The 24,492-nt window shown below is 34.8% G+C and overlaps 1 protein-coding gene across 1 annotated transcript in view; it reads right to left on the bottom strand.

Moving 5' to 3' along the window:
- Positions 1-24,492, bottom strand: part of LOC144447069 (transmembrane protein 161B-like) — a 91,149-nt gene that overhangs the window by 8,431 nt on the left and 58,226 nt on the right. The window contains exons 7-9 of the mRNA XM_078136966.1: positions 22,068-22,193; positions 12,750-12,924; positions 8,089-8,185 (exon numbers count right to left, since the gene is read on the bottom strand). Coding sequence (XP_077993092.1) covers positions 8,089-8,185; positions 12,750-12,924; positions 22,068-22,193 — 398 coding nt within the window. The remainder of the gene's footprint in view (positions 1-8,088; positions 8,186-12,749; positions 12,925-22,067; positions 22,194-24,492) is intronic.

The following is a 24,492-nucleotide window of genomic DNA, read 5'->3' as shown; positions in this document are numbered from 1 at the left end:
TATCATTAGCTCAATTACAGAAATGTACAATATTATGAATCCTGACATATCATTAGCTCAATTACAGAAATGTACAATATTATGAATGCTGACATATCATTAGCTCAGTTACAGAAATGTACAATATTATGAATCCTGACATATCATTAGCTCAATTACAGATATATACAATATTATGAATCCTGACATATCATTAGCTCAGTTACAGAAATGTACAATATTATGAATCCTGACGTATCATTAGCTCAATTACAGAAATGTACTATATTATGAATCCTGACATATCATTAGCTCAGTTACAGAAATGTACAATATTATGAATCCTGACATATCATTAGCTCAGTTACAGAAATGTACAATATTATGAATCCTGACATATCATTAGCTCAATTACAGAAATGTACAATATTATGAATCCTGACATATCATTAGCTCAATTACAGAAATGTACTATATTATGAATCCTGACATATCATTAGCTCAGTTACAGATATGTACAATATTATGAATGCTGACATATCATTAGCTCAGTTACAGAAATGTACAATATTATGAATCCTGACGTATCATTAGCTCAGTTACAGAAATGTACTATATTATGAATCCTGACATATCATTAGCTCAATTTGCAGAAATGTACAATATTATGAATGCTGACATATCATTAGCTCAATTACAGATATGTACAATATTATGAATCCTGACATATCATTAACTCAGTTACAGAAATGTACTATATTATGAATCCTGACATATCATTAGCTCAGTTACAGATATGTACTATATTATGAATCCTGACGTATCATTAGCTCAGTTACAGAAATGTACAATATTATGAATCCTGACGTATCATTAGCTCAATTACAGAAATGTACAATATTATGAATGCTGACATATCATTAGCTCAATTACAGATATGTACAATATTATGAATCCTGACATATCATTAGCTCAATTACAGAAATGTACAATATTATGAATCCTGACATATCATTAGCTCAGTTACAGAAATGTACAATATTATGAATCCTGACATATCATTAGCTCAGTTACAGATATGTACAATATTATGAATCCTGACATATCATTAGCTCAATTACAGAAATGTACAATATTATGAATGCTGACATATCATTAGCTCAATTACAGATATGTACAATATTATGAATCCTGACATATCATTAGCTCAATTACAGAAATGTACAATATTATGAATCCTGACGTATCATTAGCTCAGTTACAGAAATGTACAATATTATGAATCCTGACATATCATTAGCTCAGTTACAGATATGTACAATATTATGAATCCTGACATATCATTAGCTCAATTACAGAAATGTACAATATTATGAATGCTGACATATCATTAGCTCAATTACAGATATGTACAATATTATGAATCCTGACATATCATTAGCTCAGTTACAGAAATGTACAATATTATGAATCCTGACATATCATTAGCTCATTTACAGATATGTACAATATTATGAATCCTGACATATCATTAGCTCAGTTACAGAAATGTACAATATTATGAATCCTGACATATCATTAGCTCAATTACAGATATGTACAATATTATGAATCCTGACATATCATTAGCTCAATTACAGATATGTACAATATTATGAATCCTGACATATCATTAGCTCAATTACAGATATATACAATATTATGAATCCTGACGTATCATTAGCTCAGTTACAGAAATGTACAATATTATGAATCCTGACATATCATTAGCTCAATTACAGAAATGTACAATATTATGAATCCTGACGTATCATTAGCTCAATTACAGAAATGTACAATATTATGAATGCTGACATATCATTAGCTCAATTACAGATATGTACAATATTATGAATCCTGACATATCATTAGCTCAATTACAGATATGTACAATATTATGAATCCTGACATATCATTAGCTCAGTTACAGAAATGTACAATATTATGAATCCTGACATATCATTAGCTCAGTTACAGAAATGTACTATATTATGAATCCTGACATATCATTAGCTCAATTACAGAAATGTACAATATTATGAATCCTGACATATCATTAGCTCAATTACAGAAATGTACAATATTATGAATGCTGACATATCATTAGCTCAGTTACAGAAATGTACAATATTATGAATCCTGACATATCATTAGCTCAATTACAGATATATACAATATTATGAATCCTGACATATCATTAGCTCAGTTACAGAAATGTACAATATTATGAATCCTGACGTATCATTAGCTCAATTACAGAAATGTACTATATTATGAATCCTGACATATCATTAGCTCAGTTACAGAAATGTACAATATTATGAATCCTGACATATCATTAGCTCAGTTACAGAAATGTACAATATTATGAATCCTGACATATCATTAGCTCAATTACAGAAATGTACAATATTATGAATCCTGACATATCATTAGCTCAATTACAGAAATGTACTATATTATGAATCCTGACATATCATTAGCTCAGTTACAGATATGTACAATATTATGAATGCTGACATATCATTAGCTCAGTTACAGAAATGTACAATATTATGAATCCTGACGTATCATTAGCTCAGTTACAGAAATGTACTATATTATGAATCCTGACATATCATTAGCTCAATTTGCAGAAATGTACAATATTATGAATGCTGACATATCATTAGCTCAATTACAGATATGTACAATATTATGAATCCTGACATATCATTAACTCAGTTACAGAAATGTACTATATTATGAATCCTGACATATCATTAGCTCAGTTACAGATATGTACTATATTATGAATCCTGACGTATCATTAGCTCAGTTACAGAAATGTACAATATTATGAATCCTGACGTATCATTAGCTCAGTTACAGATATGTACTATATTATGAATCCTGACATATCATTAGCTCAATTACAGAAATGTACAATATTATGAATCCTGACGTATCATTAGCTCAGTTACAGAAATGTACAATATTATGAATCCTGACATATCATTAGCTCAGTTACAGATATGTACTATATTATGAATCCTGACGTATCATTAGCTCAATTACAGATATGTACAATATTATGAATCCTGACATATCATTAGCTCAATTACAGAAATGTACAATATTATGAATCCTGACATATCATTAGCTCAGTTACAGAAATGTACAATATTATGAATCCTGACGTATCATTAGCTCAGTTACAGAAAAGTACAATATTATGAATCCTGACGTATCATTAGCTCAATTACAGATATGTACTATATTATGAATCCTGACATATCATTAGCTCAATTACAGAAATGTACAATATTATGAATCCTGACATATCATTAGCTCAAATACAGAAATGTACAATATTATGAATCCTGACATATCATTAGCTCAATTACAGATATGTACAATATTATGAATCCTGACGTATCATTAGCTCAATTACAGATATGTACTATATTATGAATCCTGACATATCATTAGCTCAATTACAGAAATGTACAATATTATGAATCCTGACATATCATTAGCTCAGTTACAGAAATGTACAATATTATGAATCCTGACATATCATTAGCTCAGTTACAGAAATGTACAATATTATGAATCCTGACGTATCATTAGCTCAGTTACAGAAATGTACTATATTATGAATCCTGATATATCATTAGCTCAATTACAGAAATGTACAATATTATGAATCCTGACGTATCATTAGCTCAATTACAGAAATGTACAATATTATGAATCCTGACATATCATTAGCTCAGTTACAGAAATGTACAATATTATGAATCCTGACATATCATTAGCTCAGTTACAGAAATGTACAATATTATGAATCCTGACATATCATTAGCTCAGTTACAGATATGTACAATATTATGAATCCTGACATATCATTAGCTCAGTTACAGATAGGTACTATATTATGAATCCTGACATATCATTAGCTCAATTACAGATATGTACAATATTATGAATCCTGACGTATCATTAGCTCAATTACAGAAATGTACTATATTATGAATCCTGACGTATCATTAGCTCAATTACAGATAGGTACTATATTATGAATCCTGACATATCATTAGCTCAATTACAGAAATGTACAATATTATGAATCCTGACATATCATTAGCTCAATTACAGATATGTACAATATTATGAATCCTGACATATCATTAGCTCAATTACAGATATGTACAATATTATGAATCCTGACATATCATTAGCTCAATTACAGATATGTACAATATTATGAATCCTGACATATCATTAGCTCAATTACAGATAGGTACTATATTATGAATCCTGACGTATCATTAGCTCAGTTACAGAAATGTACTATATTATGAATCCTGACGTATCATTAGCTCAGTTACAGAAATGTACAATATTATGAATCCTGACGTATCATTAGCTCAATTACAGAAATGTACAATATTATGAATCCTGACGTATCATTAGCTCAGTTACAGAAATGTACAATATTATGAATGCTGACATATCATTAGCTCAGTTACAGAAATGTACAATATTATGAATCCTGACATATCATTAGCTCAATTACAGATATGTACAATATTATGAATCCTGACATATCATTAGCTCAGTTACAGAAATGTACAATATTATGAATCCTGACATATCATTAGCTCAGTTACAGAAATGTACAATATTATGAATCCTGACATATCATTAGCTCATTTACAGATATATACAATATTATGAATCCTGACATATCATTAGCTCAATTACAGATATGTACAATATTATGAATCCTGACGTATCATTAGCTCAGTTACAGATATGTACAATATTATGAATCCTGACGTATCATTAGCTCAGTTACAGAAATGTACTATATTATGAATCCTGACGTATCATTAGCTCAGTTACAGATATGTACAATATTATGAATCCTGACATATCATTAGCTCAATTACAGATATATACAATATTATGAATCCTGACATATCATTAGCTCAGTTACAGAAATGTACAATATTATGAATCCTGACATATCATTAGCTCAGTTACAGAAATGTACAATATTATGAATCCTGACATATCATTAGCTCAGTTACAGAAATGTACTATATTATGAATCCTGACGTATCATTAGCTAAGTTACAGAAATGTACAATATTATGAATCCTGACATATCATTAGCTCAATTACAGAAATGTACAATATTATGAATCCTGACATATCATTAGCTCAGTTACAGAAATGTACAATATTATGAATCCTGACATATCATTAGCTCAGTTACAGATATGTACTATATTATGAATCCTGACGTATCATTAGCTCAATTACAGATATGTACAATATTATGAATCCTGACATATCATTAGCTCAGTTACAGAAATGTACAATATTATGAATCCTGACGTATCATTAGCTCAGTTACAGAAATGTACAATATTATGAATCCTGACATATCATTAGCTCAGTTACAGAAATGTACAATATTATGAATCCTGACGTATCATTAGCTCAGTTACAGAAATGTACAATATTATGAATCCTGACGTATCATTAGCTCAATTACAGAAATGTACTATATTATGAATCCTGACGTATCATTAGCTCAGTTACAGATATGTACAATATTATGAATCCTGACATATCATTAGCTCAATTACAGAAATGTACAATATTATGAATCCTGACGTATCATTAGCTCAGTTACAGATATGTACAATATTATGAATCCTGACATATCATTAGCTCAATTACAGAAATGTACTATATTATGAATCCTGACGTATCATTAGCTCAGTTACAGAAATGTACTATATTATGAATCCTGACATATCATTAGCTCAATTACAGAAATGTACAATATTATGAATCCTGACGTATCATTAGCTCAATTACAGAAATGTACAATATTATGAATCCTGACATATCATTAGCTCAGTTACAGAAATGTACAATATTATGAATCCTGACATATCATTAGCTCAGTTACAGAAATGTACAATATTATGAATCCTGACATATCATTAGCTCAGTTACAGATATGTACAATATTATGAATCCTGACATATCATTAGCTCAGTTACAGATAGGTACTATATTATGAATCCTGACATATCATTAGCTCAATTACAGATATGTACAATATTATGAATCCTGACATATCATTAGCTCAGTTACAGATAGGTACTATATTATGAATCCTGACGTATCATTAGCTCAGTTACAGATATGTACTATATTATGAATCCTGACGTATCATTAGCTCAGTTACAGATATGTACAATATTATGAATCCTGACGTATCATTAGCTCAGTTACAGATATGTACAATATTATGAATCCTGACGTATCATTAGCTCAGTTACAGAAATGTACAATATTATGAGTCCTGACGTATCATTAGCTCAATTACAGAAATGTACAATATTATGAATCCTGACGTATCATTAGCTCAGTTACAGAAATGTACAATATTATGAATCCTGACGTATCATTAGCTCAATTACAGAAATGTACAATATTATGAATCCTGACGTATCATTAGCTCAGTTACAGAAATGTACAATATTATGAATCCTGACGTATCATTAGCTCAGTTACAGAAATGTACAATATTATGAATCCTGACATATCATTAGCTCAGTTACAGATATGTACAATATTATGAATCCTGACGTATCATTAGCTCAATTACAGAAATGTACAATATTATGAATCCTGACATATCATTAGCTCAATTACAGAAATGTACAATATTATGAATCCTGACATATCATTAGCTCAGTTACAGAAATGTACTATATTATGAATCCTGACATATCATTAGCTCAGTTACAGATATGTACAATATTATGAATCCTGACATATCATTAGCTTAATTACAGATATGTACAATATTATGAATCCTGACATATCATTAGCTCAATTACAGAAATGTACAATATTATGAATCCTGACGTATCATTAGCTCAATTACAGAATGATATGTTCAATATTATGAATCCTGACTTATCATTAGCTCAGTTACAGATATATACAATATTATGAATCCTGACATATCATTAGCTCAATTACAGAAATGTACAATATTATGAATCCTGACATATCATTAGCTCAATTACAGATATGTACTATATTATGAATCCTGACATATCATTAGCTCAGTTACAGATATATACAATATTATGAATCCTGACATATCATTAGCTCAGTTACAGAAATGTACAATATTATGAATCCTGACGTATCATTAGCTCAGTTACAGATATATACAATATTATGAATCCTGACGTATCATTAGCTCAGTTACAGAAATGTACAATATTATGAATCCTGACATATCATTAGCTCATTTACAGATATATACAATATTATGAATCCTGACGTATCATTAGCTCAGTTACAGATATATACAATATTATGAATCCTGACGTATCATTAGCTCAGTTACAGAAATGTACAATATTATGAATCCTGACATATCATTAGCTCATTTACAGTGTACATTGCTGCTGTGCCATATCGGCAGTTTCACATTATATGTCGCATGTGTCACCAGGTCCACTCTATACCCTTTGAATTTGTAATGTAAACAAAGCAACGCGATTCTCTGCACATGCTCTAAAGGTTTCACCATAGTCAAAGGCTGTACATATATTTACCCATGTTCCATTGTGACAACTCATCTTAATCTCATACTGACAGACCTCACGAAGATGGATGGGTAATAAATAGTACAGGTAAACTATTAGTGGCTACGGCCTGGCACTTGGCAGGGACTTGGTTTTGTCCATGAACCAGCAAATTTCTTGCTACCGAAATGGTGCACACACTACAGATAAAAAGTGTGCCGATCATGATTTTTGTGTGCAAATTATGAAATGGCATAGCCTAAATCAAACGCTGCTCTAAACAAAAGAGAACAAACGCAGAGACAAGGGTTTGCAGTCTTTGAAGGCACAGGAGGTGAAATTTACCAAATGACACATTTAAGTGCATACTTGTGAAATTCTTGTCAAATTAGAGAGAATAATCTCTCTCTGTGTATTGTTGTGGTGTTTGTGCACTGATTCACAACATAAAACTTACCTAGAGTCTTCAGAAGGAGTGTGGAATACATCAACAACCCTAATGGCGCAATATATTGTAATGTAACAACACACAGGTAGTAAAAGACCCTGGCAACCTGAAAATATCACAGGAGAATCACAAATTAAAATTTGGAAAAATAGCGCTAATGCCAATGGCGTTGCAGTTTTTAAAAATGTTTATCCAGATTCTGATCCATGCTAGATATAGGTGTTCATTTGCTGAAAGATTACCCAGTTGCTTATCCAACCCTGTTGTTATCTTTGCAATATACATGCTCATTTTGCTGTTGCTATCTGTGTTGTCTTGTTGTTAGGACATTTACACACATTTTTTAATGTTTAGGGAGCAATCAGTTTTTACGGCCGGGGGGGTGGGCCAGTGACTTTTTGTTTGTGTTGGACCTAAAAGTTGTGACCCCCCTGCAATTCATCCACACAAAAAACAATGCCCCCCCCCCCCCCCTCCCATCTTTTGACAAAAAACATTCTTCTTATTCTTGCAAAAGACACTCCGTTCACTGACATATAAAATATTCATGCTCTAGTAACCAAAAGTTATAGGATATCTCTCTGATTGAGTGAACTATAACAATAGATTAATTCAGCTATCAAGTACAATATTAGAAATGGAGTTAATATAATTGTAAAGCTATATGTCCACAACTGTCAATGCATGTACACACATTGACCAGTTTGCATTCTTCAAGGCACTTGTTTGTCCTCTTCATAATTGTTCACTTTAATCATGGCACTGACTCAAAACTCCCCTCCCTTCATTGACCAAACTGCTAATTTTAACGAAAATAATTTTTGAACAGGTTTTGAATAATGAAATGTGATAGACGTGGATATTATGTGGAGTCATGATGGGTGAATGGTTAGCGTGACCGGCTTGGAATCTACAGGTTGCAAGTTCGAGCCCCGTCGCTGCCTGCTGTTTGTTTCTGAGTGGCTAAAGTCCTTGGGCAAGATTTGAACCACGACTGTGCCTCAGTCAACCCAGCTGTATAACTGGGGACCTGGTAGGATGTAGGTTGCAATGTGAAGGCTTTAATCCTATGCGCTTAAATAGCTGCAATGGATTGTATGCTCCCCAGGGAGTTGAGGAAGACTAAAGGGCCGTTGTGCCGTTCTGATCCGAGCCAGGGGTAATAATTGTAAAGCGCTTTGAGCACGGAGTGGGCAAGCGCTATATAAGAACCCAACATTATAGACATCACTGATTTCAAAATAGCAATGTCATCAAAAGGTTTTCTGTACTACAGCTGTTTCAGAAGTAGATTACTAATTCGGTTAACTTACTACTGGCTATGTTGTCCAGGATAATACCAAGGAAATGCAATATTATGACCGGCTGACAAAATTTGACTGGTAGTATATAGTCACACAATGATGGATACTTGATTTAACCTATTCTAGGGGAGATGTAAAATCTAATTTTCCTCATAACTTTGCATTGTGTCTGTACTGTAGAACTACAGTAATCAAGTAGCCCTTTACTAGATAATCATTAAACAAGTCTGTGTTTATAACTTTATTTGTTTATCAGTCGTTCACATAATATATTCTCCGAGAATCCTGAGTAATATTGTGTTCACCTTGGAATATATTTCATTCTTGGTAGTTTTAGGGTGTAAAACAATAGCAAAACAAAAGTGGGTTTCACATCTAACCTGGCAACATTTTTAAAACTTGATGATGGTGGTATCAGAGAATAAATGAAACACAAATACAGAAAGCCTATTTTTTATAAGAAGACTTGTACATATAGTTCATAGGATAGATATGCCAAGTAACAGTTCAGTAGTTTGTATATGTATGAACACATACTAGGGCAAGATCAAAAGTTAAAAAACTAAAATTGTTTTAGTAAGGCCTCAGACCCCCTTCCCCCACCCCCTTCTAACTAAATTGGTCAAAATTTAAAATTGTTGCACACAGCACAATCAATTTCAGACCAGTATGTAGTAGTATGTAATGTTATGAATACAACGCCAGTATGTAGTAGTATATAGTGCTATGAATACAAAGCCAGTATGTAGTACTATGTAATGCTATGAATACAAAGCCAGTATGTAGTAGTATGTAGTGCTATGAATACAACGCCAGTATGTAGTGCTATGAATACAACGCCAGTATGTAGTGCTATGAATACAACGCCAGTATGTAGTGCTATGAATACAAAGTCAGTATGTAGTGCTATGAATACAACGCCAGTATGTAGTGCTATGAATACAACGCCAGTATGTAGTGCTATGAATACAACGCCAGTATGTAGTGCTATGAATACAAAGTCAGTATGTAGTAGTATGTAGTGCTATGAATACAACGCCAGTATGTAGTGCTATGTAGTGCTATGAATACAAAGCCAGTATGTAGTAGTATGTAGTGCTATGAATACAACGCCAGTATGTAGTAGTATGTAGTGCTATGAATACAAAGCCAGTATGTAGTAGTATGTAGTATGAATACAACGCCAGTATGTAGTACTATGTAATGCTATGAATACAACGCCAGTATGTAGTAGTATGTAGTGCTATGAATACAACGCCAGTATGTAGTGCTATGAATACAACGCTAGTATGTAGTACTATGTAATGCTAAGAATACAATGCCAGTATGTAGTGAGGAAATGCTAACGAACCCCCTTCTAACTAAATTGGTCAAAATTTAAAATTGTTGCACACAGCACAATCAATTTCAGACCAGTATGTAGTAGTATGTAATGTTATGAATACAACGCCAGTATGTAGTAGTATATAGTGCTATGAATACAAAGCCAGTATGTAGTACTATGTAATGCTATGAATACAAAGCCAGTATGTAGTAGTATGTAGTGCTATGAATACAACGCCAGTATGTAGTGCTATGAATACAACGCCAGTATGTAGTGCTATGAATACAACGCCAGTATGTAGTGCTATGAATACAAAGTCAGTATGTAGTGCTATGAATACAACGCCAGTATGTAGTGCTATGAATACAACGCCAGTATGTAGTGCTATGAATACAACGCCAGTATGTAGTGCTATGAATACAAAGTCAGTATGTAGTAGTATGTAGTGCTATGAATACAACGCCAGTATGTAGTGCTATGTAGTGCTATGAATACAAAGCCAGTATGTAGTAGTATGTAGTGCTATGAATACAACGCCAGTATGTAGTAGTATGTAGTGCTATGAATACAAAGCCAGTATGTAGTAGTATGTAGTATGAATACAACGCCAGTATGTAGTACTATGTAATGCTATGAATACAACGCCAGTATGTAGTAGTATGTAGTGCTATGAATACAACGCCAGTATGTAGTGCTATGAATACAACGCTAGTATGTAGTACTATGTAATGCTAAGAATACAATGCCAGTATGTAGTGAGGAAATGCTAACGAATTCTCTATATGACATCACAAAATGGTGTGGTCTAGGTGGGACCAGAAACACCCGAAAACTCTCGAAGTAAATCCAAAGGGAACTAACTGAAAAAAATCATTTTAAGGCGTTTGCAGATGCTTTTTTGAAGTTTTCAAACCAGAATACGTTTCATGATTATGTCGTCTAGCAAAATAGCAATAGTGAATGTGAGTATTTAGAATCACCTTAAATTCAAAGATTTTTTACCAAAAAGACATATTTTTAGCCCTAATTTGCATATTACTGGGGGAATCATCATGCCATTAAAATATCTTAATCTACACACCCCAAAGAATGTTCCCACCACATTTCAGACCAATCTGCCCAGTAGTTTTTGAGATTATGTTTTTGACCAAAAATGACTTTTTGTACCTAAATCAAACACCTGTGATGCGATCACTTTGCTTTAAACAATTTCCCAAATAGACACCAAAAACTATGTCCCAACCAAATACCGAGGCAATCGGTCTGGCGGTTTTTGAGTTTAAGTCATCAACACACACACACACACACACACACACACACACACACACACACACACACACACACACACACAGACAGACAGACAAACAGACACCACACCATGCCTATAGCACTACTGAACCTTATCAGTTCAACTGCGCTAACAAAAAACCTACACACATATTAACCTTTCGCAAAATGATAATATGCAACAAACATAACAAGTTTTCATGATACAGTCAGTCCCCCTCATGCAAATACTGTACTTTGTCCCCATATGTTAGAACAATAGTCAAAATGGGGTACATGTATATATAAAACAATTATAATAGTAACAAGCCTTTATAGAACACATAGTACCCAACTGGTTTGTTGTATGGCAAAGGTATTCTGCAAATTTAAGTTTGTCCTTGAAAAGGAAGGTTTAGGCCGAAAGTCTGTCTGAAAAGAATGACCTGTAGATCCTACAAGGGCTAGCACAGTAGACACCACCACAGTTCAGGATCAGACAACTACCACAGAAGAGACAAAGTCATAGCAGAGATCATCATCCTGTAATGTAACTTATGATCAGTAATTTTAAAGAAACAACGCAATGACTCACCCAGTAACTTGATGTTTCTATTTTATATGATTATGTAAGTTATGTTTTCGATACAAGTAAAGTGTATTATTGGACAGTTCTGTTTCAACAGCTTTAAACAAAATTTGTAAATGCAAGAACATGTAAATATCATTGTGTTTTTGAAGCAGCCACCAGATTTATACATTTTTTTCAATCATACCTTTCTTTGTAATTCTAAATTACTAATTCTACCAGCTTCTTTCTTCATGTTTTCAATTCTGTCATATGCCATGTTCAGGTAGGCCTGTAAATGAGTGTTCACCAGTAATAGTCTCAATACACACAGCAACATCATTAATCCAATTCTTGTCATCTCAAAGCCCTCGTCTGTAAATCTGTAAATGCAACAACACCATTAATCCAATTCTTGGGGTGGGGGGGGGGGGGCTGTTCAAGAATGTCTGAGTTATGGCTTTGGATCGACATCGAAAATTCGCAAACAAAATGGCTGCCAGGCAGCCATATTGGATCGTATCATGATGAAAATGGATATACACATTTATGTCATAGAAAACTGTGCTAATACCAACTTTGAATGACATCTGTTCAAGAATGTCTGAGTTATGGCTTTGGACATGGATAATTCGCAAACAAAATGGCTGCCAGGCAGCCATATTGGATCATATCACAACGAAAATGGATATGCACGTGTATGTCATAGAACACTATCCTAATACCAACTTTGAATGAGATCTGTTCAAGCATGTCTGAGTTATGGCTTTGGACATGGAAAATTTGCAAACAATTAAAATGGCTGCTAGGCGGCCATATTGGATCGTATCATGAAACAAATTGACGTGCATATGTATGCTATTGTATGTTGCCCCTGTACCAAGTTTGAAAAAAATCGGTCCAGGCATCTCCAAGAAATGGCTCTGGGCGGACGGACAGACGGACGGACGGAACCCAATCCATAAGTCCCAGTCCCGGACTTCGTCTGGCGCGGACTAACTAGGCAAAGGCCATAAGGTCATGCAGGATAGATTCATTTGTGAGCGGCTGCCTCACAATGATATTGTAGATACAGGGTTAGTGCTACATATGTACTGGGATTAGTTACTCTGGTCAATGACAACAATAATGGTTAGCCAAAAATGAATGTCACTAGCCCAAGGCGTTTGGGGGTGGAGTGGGGCGGGGGGTGGGGCTGTTGGGATCAGAAGTTCAAGTTCACGATTTTAGAATTGAAATGGCTGCATTTGATGACCCTTAGGTCATCATTTTGCTAAAACCATGAAATATTTAAGATGATATATGTGTGGACTTTCTGTTAGCAAAAGTAAAATATTGTTGCCTTCATATTAAACTAGAATGAGACTGTTGTTCACAGTTCTATATTGTAACCCTTGTCTAAATTGTCTCTAAACTCAATCTTTGCGCATTGATTTTTTTCAATCACAGTTTTTGATTAGTTTTCTCAGAAAAGCTAAAATTGTTTCAAACTAAATATCAAAAGATGAGACTCAGTACAGTTTCGAAACTCTAAAAAATAAATGTTTTCATAGTCGCATGATGTACAATGTCAACCTACTAACTAAAAGTGTGTTCAGAGTAAAATTGAACAAAAAACTAATGATCGGACACAACACCACAATTTCATCAAAAGGTACATGAGGCCATTATATTTTTTTGATGACGTTGAAGAGTGCTAGTCAAAAGTCTACAGCATCATGTTTGGCATGTAACTCACATAATACCGATATTACAATCCTTCTGTGCCGATATCAATGTATAACTTCAGCTAGCTAGCTGTGGTCAGTTCATATCTTTGTAAATAGTCAAGTATTAACGAAGTATATAACAGTGACCTGTTCTTTTATGGCAACTGAACTTTTTCAAATCGGTCTGAAAATTCGTAAATAGAGACCAAAGGGGTTTTGTAAAAATTTGTTGCTTTAGATTTTTCAATTTTTGATTCTTTTCTGGAAAATTATTATGTGCTATCACTGACATGTATGTTGAAAAAACTCGCACACAAGAAAACCATTGTAAATAGACACATTTTACCATGTACACGTACATATATACGGACCTCTAACTTCATTATTCTGCAATATAATACATACAGACTGACGTAGCATTTGTTTTCACAAAAATTAGTCTTTAATATTATCAAAGCTGTGTGGCAAATAAAAGCGAGAATTTCGAGTTATTACGTATATTTTAGTTACCCACAAAAAAATAATGCTATCAACAGTACGATGTGTTCCACAGGTGCTCACCACAGTCTAGTCAGTGCGCTCCTTGTCGGAGAAAAAAAATTGATATTCTTTTCACTAAACTTTGCAACATTATTTTATGACAACTAAACTTTGCTCAGCTCATGTTCAACTTTTTTATATGCACACCATCTGTCTGAAAAATCGTAAGTAGAGACCAAAGAGGTTTTGTGAAAATCTGAGTCATCGCTACTGCAGCTGTCAATCAAATATTGGTTTCTAAATGCTTAGGTGGAATACTGGACAAATGATTAGATTAGATTATACTTTCTTAATCCCTTTGAAAAATTACATGCTTGCCTTGTGCACAAATATAAATACATAACATACTGAGTACAAACAGCAAAGGTAACTTAAAGGTTAAATAACAGATTCGAAGGGTGAAAAACAGTAGTCATATAAGAACTCACTGGGAAAGAGAATCAACCAGCTGTACTGATATATAAAAACAGTAGTCATATAAGAACTCACTGGGAAAGAGAATCAACCAGCTGTACTGATATATAAAAACAGTAGTCATATAAGAACTCACTGGGAAAGAGAATCAACCAGCTGTACTGATATATAAAAACAGTAGCCATATAAGAACACACTGGGAAAGAGAATCAACCAGCTGTACTGATATATAAAAACAGTAGCCATATAAGAACACACTGGGAAAGAGAATCAACCAGCTTTACTGATATATAAAAACAGTAGTCGTATAAGAACTCACTGGGAAAGAGAATCAACCAGCTGTACTGATATATAAAAACAGTAGCCATATAAGAACACACTGGGAAAGAGAATCAACCAGCTGTACTGATATATAAAAACAGTAGCCATATAAGAACACACTGGGAAAGAGAATCAACCAGCTTTACTGATATATAAAAACAGTAGTCATATAAGAACTCACTGGGAAAGAGAATCAACCAGCTGTACTGATATATAAAAACAGTAGTCATATAAGAACTCACTGGGAAAAAGAATCAACCAGCTGCACTGATATATAAAAACAGTAGACATACAAGAACTCACTGGGGAAGAGAATCAACCAGCTGTACTGATATATAAAAACAGTAGTCATATAAGAACTCACTGGGAAAGAGAATCAACCAGCTGCACTGATATATAAAAACAGTAGTCATATAAGAACTCACTGGGAAAGAGAATCAACCAGCTGTACTGATATATAAAAACAGTAGTCATATAAGAACTCACTGGGAAAGAGAATCAACCAGCTGTACTGATATATAAAAACAGTAGTTATATAAGAACTCATTGGGAAAAAGAATCAACCAGCTGTACTGATATATAAAAACAGTAGTCATATAAGAACTCATTGGGAAAAAGAATCAACCAGCTGTACTGATATATAAAAACAGTAGCCATATAAGAACACACTGGGAAAGAGAATCAACCAGCTTTACTGATATATAAAAACAGTAGTCATATAAGAACTCACTGGGAAAGAGAATCAACCAGCTGCACTGATATATAAAAACAGTAGTCATATAAGAACTCACTGGGAAAGAGAATCAACCAGCTGCACTGATATATAAAAACAGTAGTCATATAAGAACTCACTGGGAAAGAGAATCAACCAGCTGGACTGATATATAAAAACAGTAGTCATATAAGAACTCACTGGGAAAGAGAATCAACCAGCTGCACTGATATATAAAAACAGTAGTCATATAAGAACTCACTGGGAAAGAGAATCAACCAGCTGCACTGATATATAAAAACAGTAGTCATATAAGAACTCACTGGGAAAGAGAATCAACCAGCTGCACTGATATATAAAAACAGTAGTCATATAAGAACTCACTGGGAAAGAGAATCAACCAGCTGCACTGATATATAAAAACAGTAGTCATATAAGAACTCACTGGGAAAGAGAATCAACCAGCTGTACTGATATATAAAAACAGTAGACATATAAGAACTCACTGGGAAAGAGAATCAACCAGCTGTACTGATATATAAAAACAGTATTCATATAAGAACTCACTGGGAAAGAGAATCAACCAGCTGTACTGATATATAAAAACAGTAGTCATATAAGAACTCACTGGGAAAGAGAATCAACCAGCTGTACTGATATATAAAAACAGTAGACATATAAGAACTCACTGGGAAAGAGAATCAACCAGCTGCACTGATATATAAAAACAGTAGACATATAAGAACTCACTGGGAAAGAGAATCAACCAGCTGCATTGATATATAAAAACAGTAGACAAAAAAGAACTCATTGGGAAAGAGAATCAACCAGCTGCATTGATATATAAAAACAGTAGACATATAAGAACTCACTGGGAAAGAGAATCAACCAGCTGCACTAATATATAAAAACAGTAGACATATAAGAACTCATTGGGAAAGAGAATCAACCAGCTGTACTGATATATAAAAACAGTAGACATACAAGAACTCATTGGGAAAGAGAATCAACCAGCTGTACTGATATATAAAAACAGTAGACATATAAGAACTCATTGGGAAAGAGAATCAACCAGCTGTACTGATATATAAAAACAGTAGTCATATAAGAACTCATTGGGAAAGAGAATCAACCAGCTGCACTAATATATAAAAACAGTAGACATATAAGAACTCATTGGGAAAGAGAATCAACCAGCTGCATTGATATATAAAAACAGTAGACATATAAGAACTCACTGGGAAAGAGAATCAACCAGCTGCACTAATATATAAAAACAGTAGACATACAAGAACTCACTGGGAAAAAGAATCAACCAGCTGTACTGATATATAAAAACAGGAGTCATATAAGAACTCACTGGGAGAGAGAATCAACCAGCTGTACGGATATATTAAAAAACAGTAGACATACAAGAACTCACTGGGAAAAAGAATCAACCAGCTGTAGTGATATATAAAAACAGTAGACATATAAGAACTCACTGGGAAAGAGAATCAACCAGTTGTACTGATATATAAAAACAGTAGCCATATAAGAACTCGCTGGGAAATAGTGACCGGCGCCTGTCAGCAGACTCGATCAATTTTTTTTCATCATTCCATTGTATTTAAACCTTGTACTTGACATTTCGCAATATTTATAATTCTCAACAAAATACCTCAACATGCCTGACCTCGCTCGTACTGAAAGTAGTCCCGGGAAAGATACGAAAAACATAATACAAAGTCTGAAGCCAAATTAAAGTTGTAATTATTTTAATTATTTTTACTTGCCAAATATTTGCATTTTGGAAATGGCAAGACACGTTCATGTCGTTTAACTTTACATGTAAACTGTCAGCAAAGTTTGGTCGATTCACAGTCGGCAGTGAGACTGCTCTTGCATAACTTCAACCGCATGCCAAGGCATGCCTTCCTTACGCGAGTTGTTTTCATTCTGGTTCACTGTCACTCCAAATTGCACGACAATATAGAATTAATCACAAGTTACATGTTATCTGAAAACATCAAACTTTTATAGTGGGTCTGAAGTGTGATTTTAGTGAGTACCAAGAACGTCCCGTGTTGCTACTTGCTGTGGGAAATCGCCCGGTCAAACGAGGTCAGCTTCAGCTTCTGGTCAAATCAGTCGTTTTCTACTGAAAAACCGGGTCAAAGTTTCAGGGCCTCTAGTATGCGTCCCGAATTCATCGGAAAATCGGTATTCCTAAATGTAATTCCAAAAATTGTTTTGCTGGTATGAAAGAAGAGATGTCAGTTGAGGTTTAGGCATTTACAGTATCTAAAATGGGGTAACAGGACAAACGTCCCCCGGACAAATGCCCCTGTAGGACAAATGCCCCCTGGACAAATGCCCCCGAACAAATGCCGACGGTAGGACTATGGCTCACAACTCACCCAAGAAAGGCATGTTTTTAAAATAGGGTTACTTAGCATTTTTACTACATGCATAGTGCGATTGAAAGACTTGATTTCAGGCGATGTACTTAAAATAATGGTTTTTATCACTTCTATTGTATTACGAAAAGATCAAGAAGGGTGTGATTTTGAGCGGTGTACTTAAATATGGTTTTATTACTTCTATTGTTTTACGAACGAAAAGACCAAGATGGGTGTGATGGATGTTATACCATGTATGTATGCCCTGCTCCCGAACAAACAAGGTGAAACTTATCGACATCTTCTACAACAGCTCAACAATATCCATCCTAACCTAAACTCACGTTGTGTACTCACTGTCATCAGAATTTCAGTCTAATGCCCAAAATAAAGTGTGTAACTATATGTATATAACAGTGACTGTGTTTGAGTTAAAGTCATTTTTTAACATAAGTACACCACCCAAAATCACACACTTCTTGGTCGAATTAAACATCTTCCCAGCCAGCTTTGGTTAATTCATCAATAATACAATTTACAAGTGATTAAGAGCGTATTTTAGGTAAGCCACCCCAAAATGCGCCTTTCTTGGTCACACTAGCGACTTTATTAGCACGCCTTATAAGCTTTATAAGCACGCTTTTGGTAATAATACAATAAAAGTGATCAAACCAAATCATGCCTTATTTTGGTCGAATTCAACATTTTTGAACGTCTTCTGTCTATTCATCCATTATACAATAAACGTGATAAAACTTCCCAAAATCTAGATATTTTTGATCTCTATTCGTAGGCAACAACAGTCCTATCATGGGCATGAAACCCGGTTTCGAACAAACGCTTGTCATTTAGGTGCACAATGCGTAGAATTATGACTATAGCACATATTACATTGCTTGTTTGACGTCAATAGTGTCTTTTGAAAAGTGGCAGTTTACTTAAAGTCTCGTCGTCTGATTTCCAATATTGTGTCGGTCATAATGCTCATTAACATATTCATTTTTTTTTCAAATTACGAAAAAAATCATCAAAAATAGAAAAGAAGACGTGCTGACTTGAAATTAACAAATCTAAGTAAGCTACCCTCTGTGCATCAACACACCAGATATCAAAGCAATCTGACAAGTAGTATTTGAGGAGATGATGAAAATATCATTTTTGAAAAAAAAATCATAAAATATTGAAAATGGCACAGATCAACTTGGCATGAACAAATCTGAATAGCCTCCCCCCAGGGAACATGCACACCAAATATCAAAGTATTCTGGCTGTCAATTTCGGAGAAGATGATGAAAATAAAAAAAGTTGACGGACACCTATGATTCACTTTACTCTATACCTCTTATACCCACCTATACCTAAAGCTACGCTTTCAGCTTTCGCTGACAGCGGAGCTAAAAAGTATGTTAACATTGAATATTTTGAGGGTTATTAATGATTTTCCCCCATTAAAACCAATATCAGTTATTATTTCGAAATACCAACAGTAGGGGGTAGGGGTAAATTATCTTCTTCTGTACTTTTTATTCAGCATCATAGGAGCATACTAATACATTTTTCTGATTGCTAGAACATATATCTTTACAGGAAATATACTTCCTCTTAATAAATAGCTTGTAATGTTGATATACATGCTAAAAATGTCAGATTTCAGGAAAATATCCAAAGATTGTAGAAGGTGAACAGGTTAGGGGTAAGTATGTGCCTAGTACACAAAACCTACATATGTAATCAATACAGTAATATGGTTTTGCAGTTGCTAGAATATGTTTCCTAACAAAATAAATGTATTTACTTTGAATATCTAGTACATTATGCAAAAATTAATGCAAAAAATATCTGATGACTTTAAATCGCTGATTTTGAAAAATCGATAGTTTTTCCGCAAAGTGACACATAAACTTTCCATTCTTTTTTTTTGTATGACATGATCTGATATACATAAGGGGTGGTTTTTTATTCAGTTGAATGAGCTGAACAAGAAAAAATTGGTTAACATTGAACATTTTGATGGTTATTAATGATTCCCCCCCCCCCCCCCCACTATAACCAATATTATACGCTATTATTTTGAAATACTGACAGTAAGGGGTAGGGGTAAACTATCTTCTTCTGCGCTTTTTATTCAGCACCTTAGGAGCATGCTAATACATTTTTCCAAAGTTAAAGGTCAAGGTCTTAAAAGAAAGCTCATATTTCATAATATGGGGGTTAGTACTTGAATGGCGTCACTACGTATTATACCTCCATATTGTGAAATTTAACAACAAATATGGCCGCCATTCAGCCATGTTTGATTTGGTTGTGTGATCACATAGTATGTCACCTTTATGCCAGGTTTGGTTGGTGCTAGTCTTGCTGCTAGACGTTCGGGCTTTCTTTCGATGCTATAACTATAAGCGAACAAAGTTCGCATGTGAGGGCCTGCCCGAACAGTCTAGCGAATGTCATTTTCAGACCGGACATTCCATTGAGATTACATTGAGCGGTGGGTTGGGCCATCTATGCATATATATACTTTAATATATTCAATAACCTATGACCTCGGGAATCTCTGCATGCAAGTGTTGACAAACACATTTACGTCATTACTATGGCTTATGGGTTTATGGTAATTGTGAGTTTGATGAGTGTGTAGACGTTGTCATTCACACATTTCAGTTAACGCATTGGTGGTTATTTATACAAGCCCCTCCTTAAGATGAATATGCATGAACATTTAGCTATTGTCCTCTGTTTGTGCTTGTCGCTAATACAATTCTCTGATTGGCAGTTATTTATATCCTGATGACATTCGCTAGACCTCGGATGTTCCATCCTCGATAGCGTTGTTCAGCTGTGTGTCGTATTTTATCGGAAGAACATCTGAGGGCTAGCTGATAGACTAGGTTGGTGCATGCCAGAGACATGAGGGTGAACACATGCACACATACATGCACGGACAGAACCCAACACAGAAGTCCCCCCTGGGTGGTGCCTGTTGAAGTCCCCCCTGGGTGGTGCCTGTTCTGTTGAAGTCCCCCCTGGGTGGTGCCTGTTGAAGTCCCCCCTGGGTGGTGCCTGTTGAAGTCCCCCCTGGGTGGTGCCTGTTGAAGTCCCCCCTGGGTGGTGCCTGTTGATGTCCCCCCTGGGTGGTGCCTGTTGAAGTCCCCCCTGGGTGGTGCCTGTTGGAGACTAAAAACTTACAAATGTGTCAAAAAAATTAATCTTAAAAATTCAACAGGAATTCATGCACTGGGAGAACAATGATCAGCACTTAAATGACACTTTGTATACAAAGGATAACAAATACTGAAATCACAATATAAGTATTAAAACTTACTATGACACAATTCTATGATACAATCAATACATAAACAGGTTCTGTCACCGTGGCACTATCAATACATACACAGATTCTGTCATACTATCAATACATACACAGATTCTGTCATACTATCAATACTTACACAGGTTCTGTCACACCAGTCATTTTCTTGCCTAGTATGGGATCCATTAAATAACCTCGGCATATGGGCTTGATCCAGGTTACAACAACTATCAGTGGCATCAGGAAATTGAGATGAAGGAAAACCCTACAATTGAAATATATAATATGACCACATGGTAACCATAGAACATCTCATATAGAAGCTAGTATAAAGCAAGATGATGGCTGAGGTTGTTGCTGATTTAGAGATTCAGTTTGGATCTAAAACGTGACATGTTCATTCAAAAACCCCACATGACAGATTACTAAATTGTTGCTGCAAACCATACAAATAAACAGCACCATCTAATATTATACAGAAAGAAACAAGGACAGTTTCTAGTACAAAAATTTGAACTTAAGTTACTGATTTATATTTTATGCATTGGTTTATTTCTATTTCTGAGCCTCTCAAATTGTTAATATACCACCTACAAGGTATACGTGTTGTATCCAATGTCACCATGGTCAAATACACATAGCATCTACAAGGTATATGTGGTGTATCCAATGTCACCATGGTCAAGTATACATAGCACCTACAAGGTATACGTGTTGTATCCAATGTCACCATGGTCAAGTATACATAGCACCTACAAGGTATATGTGTTGTATCCAATGTCACCATGGTCATGTATACATAGCACCTACAAGGTATATGTGGTGTATCCAATGTCACTATGGTCAAGTATACATAGCACCTACAAGGTATGTGTGGTGTATCTGATGTCACCATGGTCAAGTATACATAGCACCTAGAAGGTATACGTGTTGTATCCAATGTCACCATGGTCAAGTATACATAGTACCTACAAGGTATACGTGTTGTATCCAATGTCACCATGGTCAAGTATACATAGTACCTACAAGGTATACGTGTTGTATCCAATGTCACCATGGTCAAGTATACATAGTACCTACAAGGTATACGTGTTGTATCCAATGTCACCATGGTCAAGTATACATAGCACCTACAAGGTATACGTGTTGTATCCAATGTCACCATGGTCAAGTATACATAGCACCTACAAGGTATACGTGTTGTATCCAATGTCACCATGGTCAAGTATACATAGCACCTACAAGGTATACGTGTTGTATCCAATGTCACCATGGTCAAGTATACATAGCACCTACAAGGTATACGTGTTGTATCCAATGTCACCATGGTCAAGTATACATAGCACCTACAAGGTATATGTGTTGTATCCAATGTCACCATGGTCAAGTATACATAGTACCTACAAGGTATATGTGTTGTATCCAATGTCACCATGGTCAAGTATACATGGCACCTACAAGGTGTACATGTTGTATTCAATGTCACTATGGTGAAGTATACATGCACCTACAAGGTATATGTGTTGTATTCAATGTCACTATGGTCAAGTATACATAGCACCTACAAGGTATACGTGTTGTATCCAATGTCACCATGGTCAAGTATACATAGCACCTAGAAGGTATACGTGTTGTATCCAATGTCACCATGGTGAAGTATACATGCACCTACAAGGTATATGTGTTGTATCCAATGTCACTATGGTCAAGTATACATAGCACCTAGAAGGTATACGTGTTGTATCCAATGTCACCATGGTCAAGTATACATAGCACCTACAAGGTGTACGTGTTGTATCCAATGTCACTATGGTCAAGTATACATAGCACCTACAAGGTATACGTGTTGTATCCAATGTCACCATGGTCAAGTATACATAGCACCTACAAGGTGTACGTGTTGTATCCAATGTTACCATGGTCATGTATACATAGCACCTACAAGGTATATGTGGTGTATCCAATGTCACTATGGTCAAGTATACATAGCACCTACAAGGTATGTGTGGTGTATCTGATGTCACCATGGTCAAGTATACATAGGACCTACAAGGTATATGTGGTGTATCCAATGTCACCATGGTCATGTATACATAGCACCTACAAGGTATATGTGGTGTATCCGATGTAACCTTGGTCAAGTATACATAGCACCTACAAGGTATATGTGTTGTATCCAATGTCACCATGGTCAAGTATACATAGCACCTACAAGGTATATGTGTTGTATCCAATGTCACCATGGTCAAGTATACATAGCACCTACAAGGTATATGTGTTGTATTCAATGTCACTATGGTCAAGTATACATAGTACCTACAAGGTATATGTGTTGTATCCAATGTCACTATGGTCAAGTACACATAGCACCTACAAGGTATATGTGTTGTATCCAATGTCACTATGGTCAAGTATACATAGTACCTAGAAGGTATACGTGTTGTATCCAATGTCACCATGGTGAAGTATACATGCACCTACAAGGTATATGTGTTGTATCCAATGTCACTATGGTCAAGTATACATAGCACCTAGAAGGTATACGTGTTGTATCCAATGTCACC

The sequence above is a fragment of the Glandiceps talaboti genome, chromosome 16 (assembly GCF_964340395.1).
Source record: "Glandiceps talaboti chromosome 16, keGlaTala1.1, whole genome shotgun sequence".
NCBI lineage: Eukaryota > Metazoa > Hemichordata > Enteropneusta > Spengelidae > Glandiceps > Glandiceps talaboti.
Note: the sequence above shows the minus strand (reverse complement) of the source record. Positions and strands in the feature narration are given on the sequence as shown.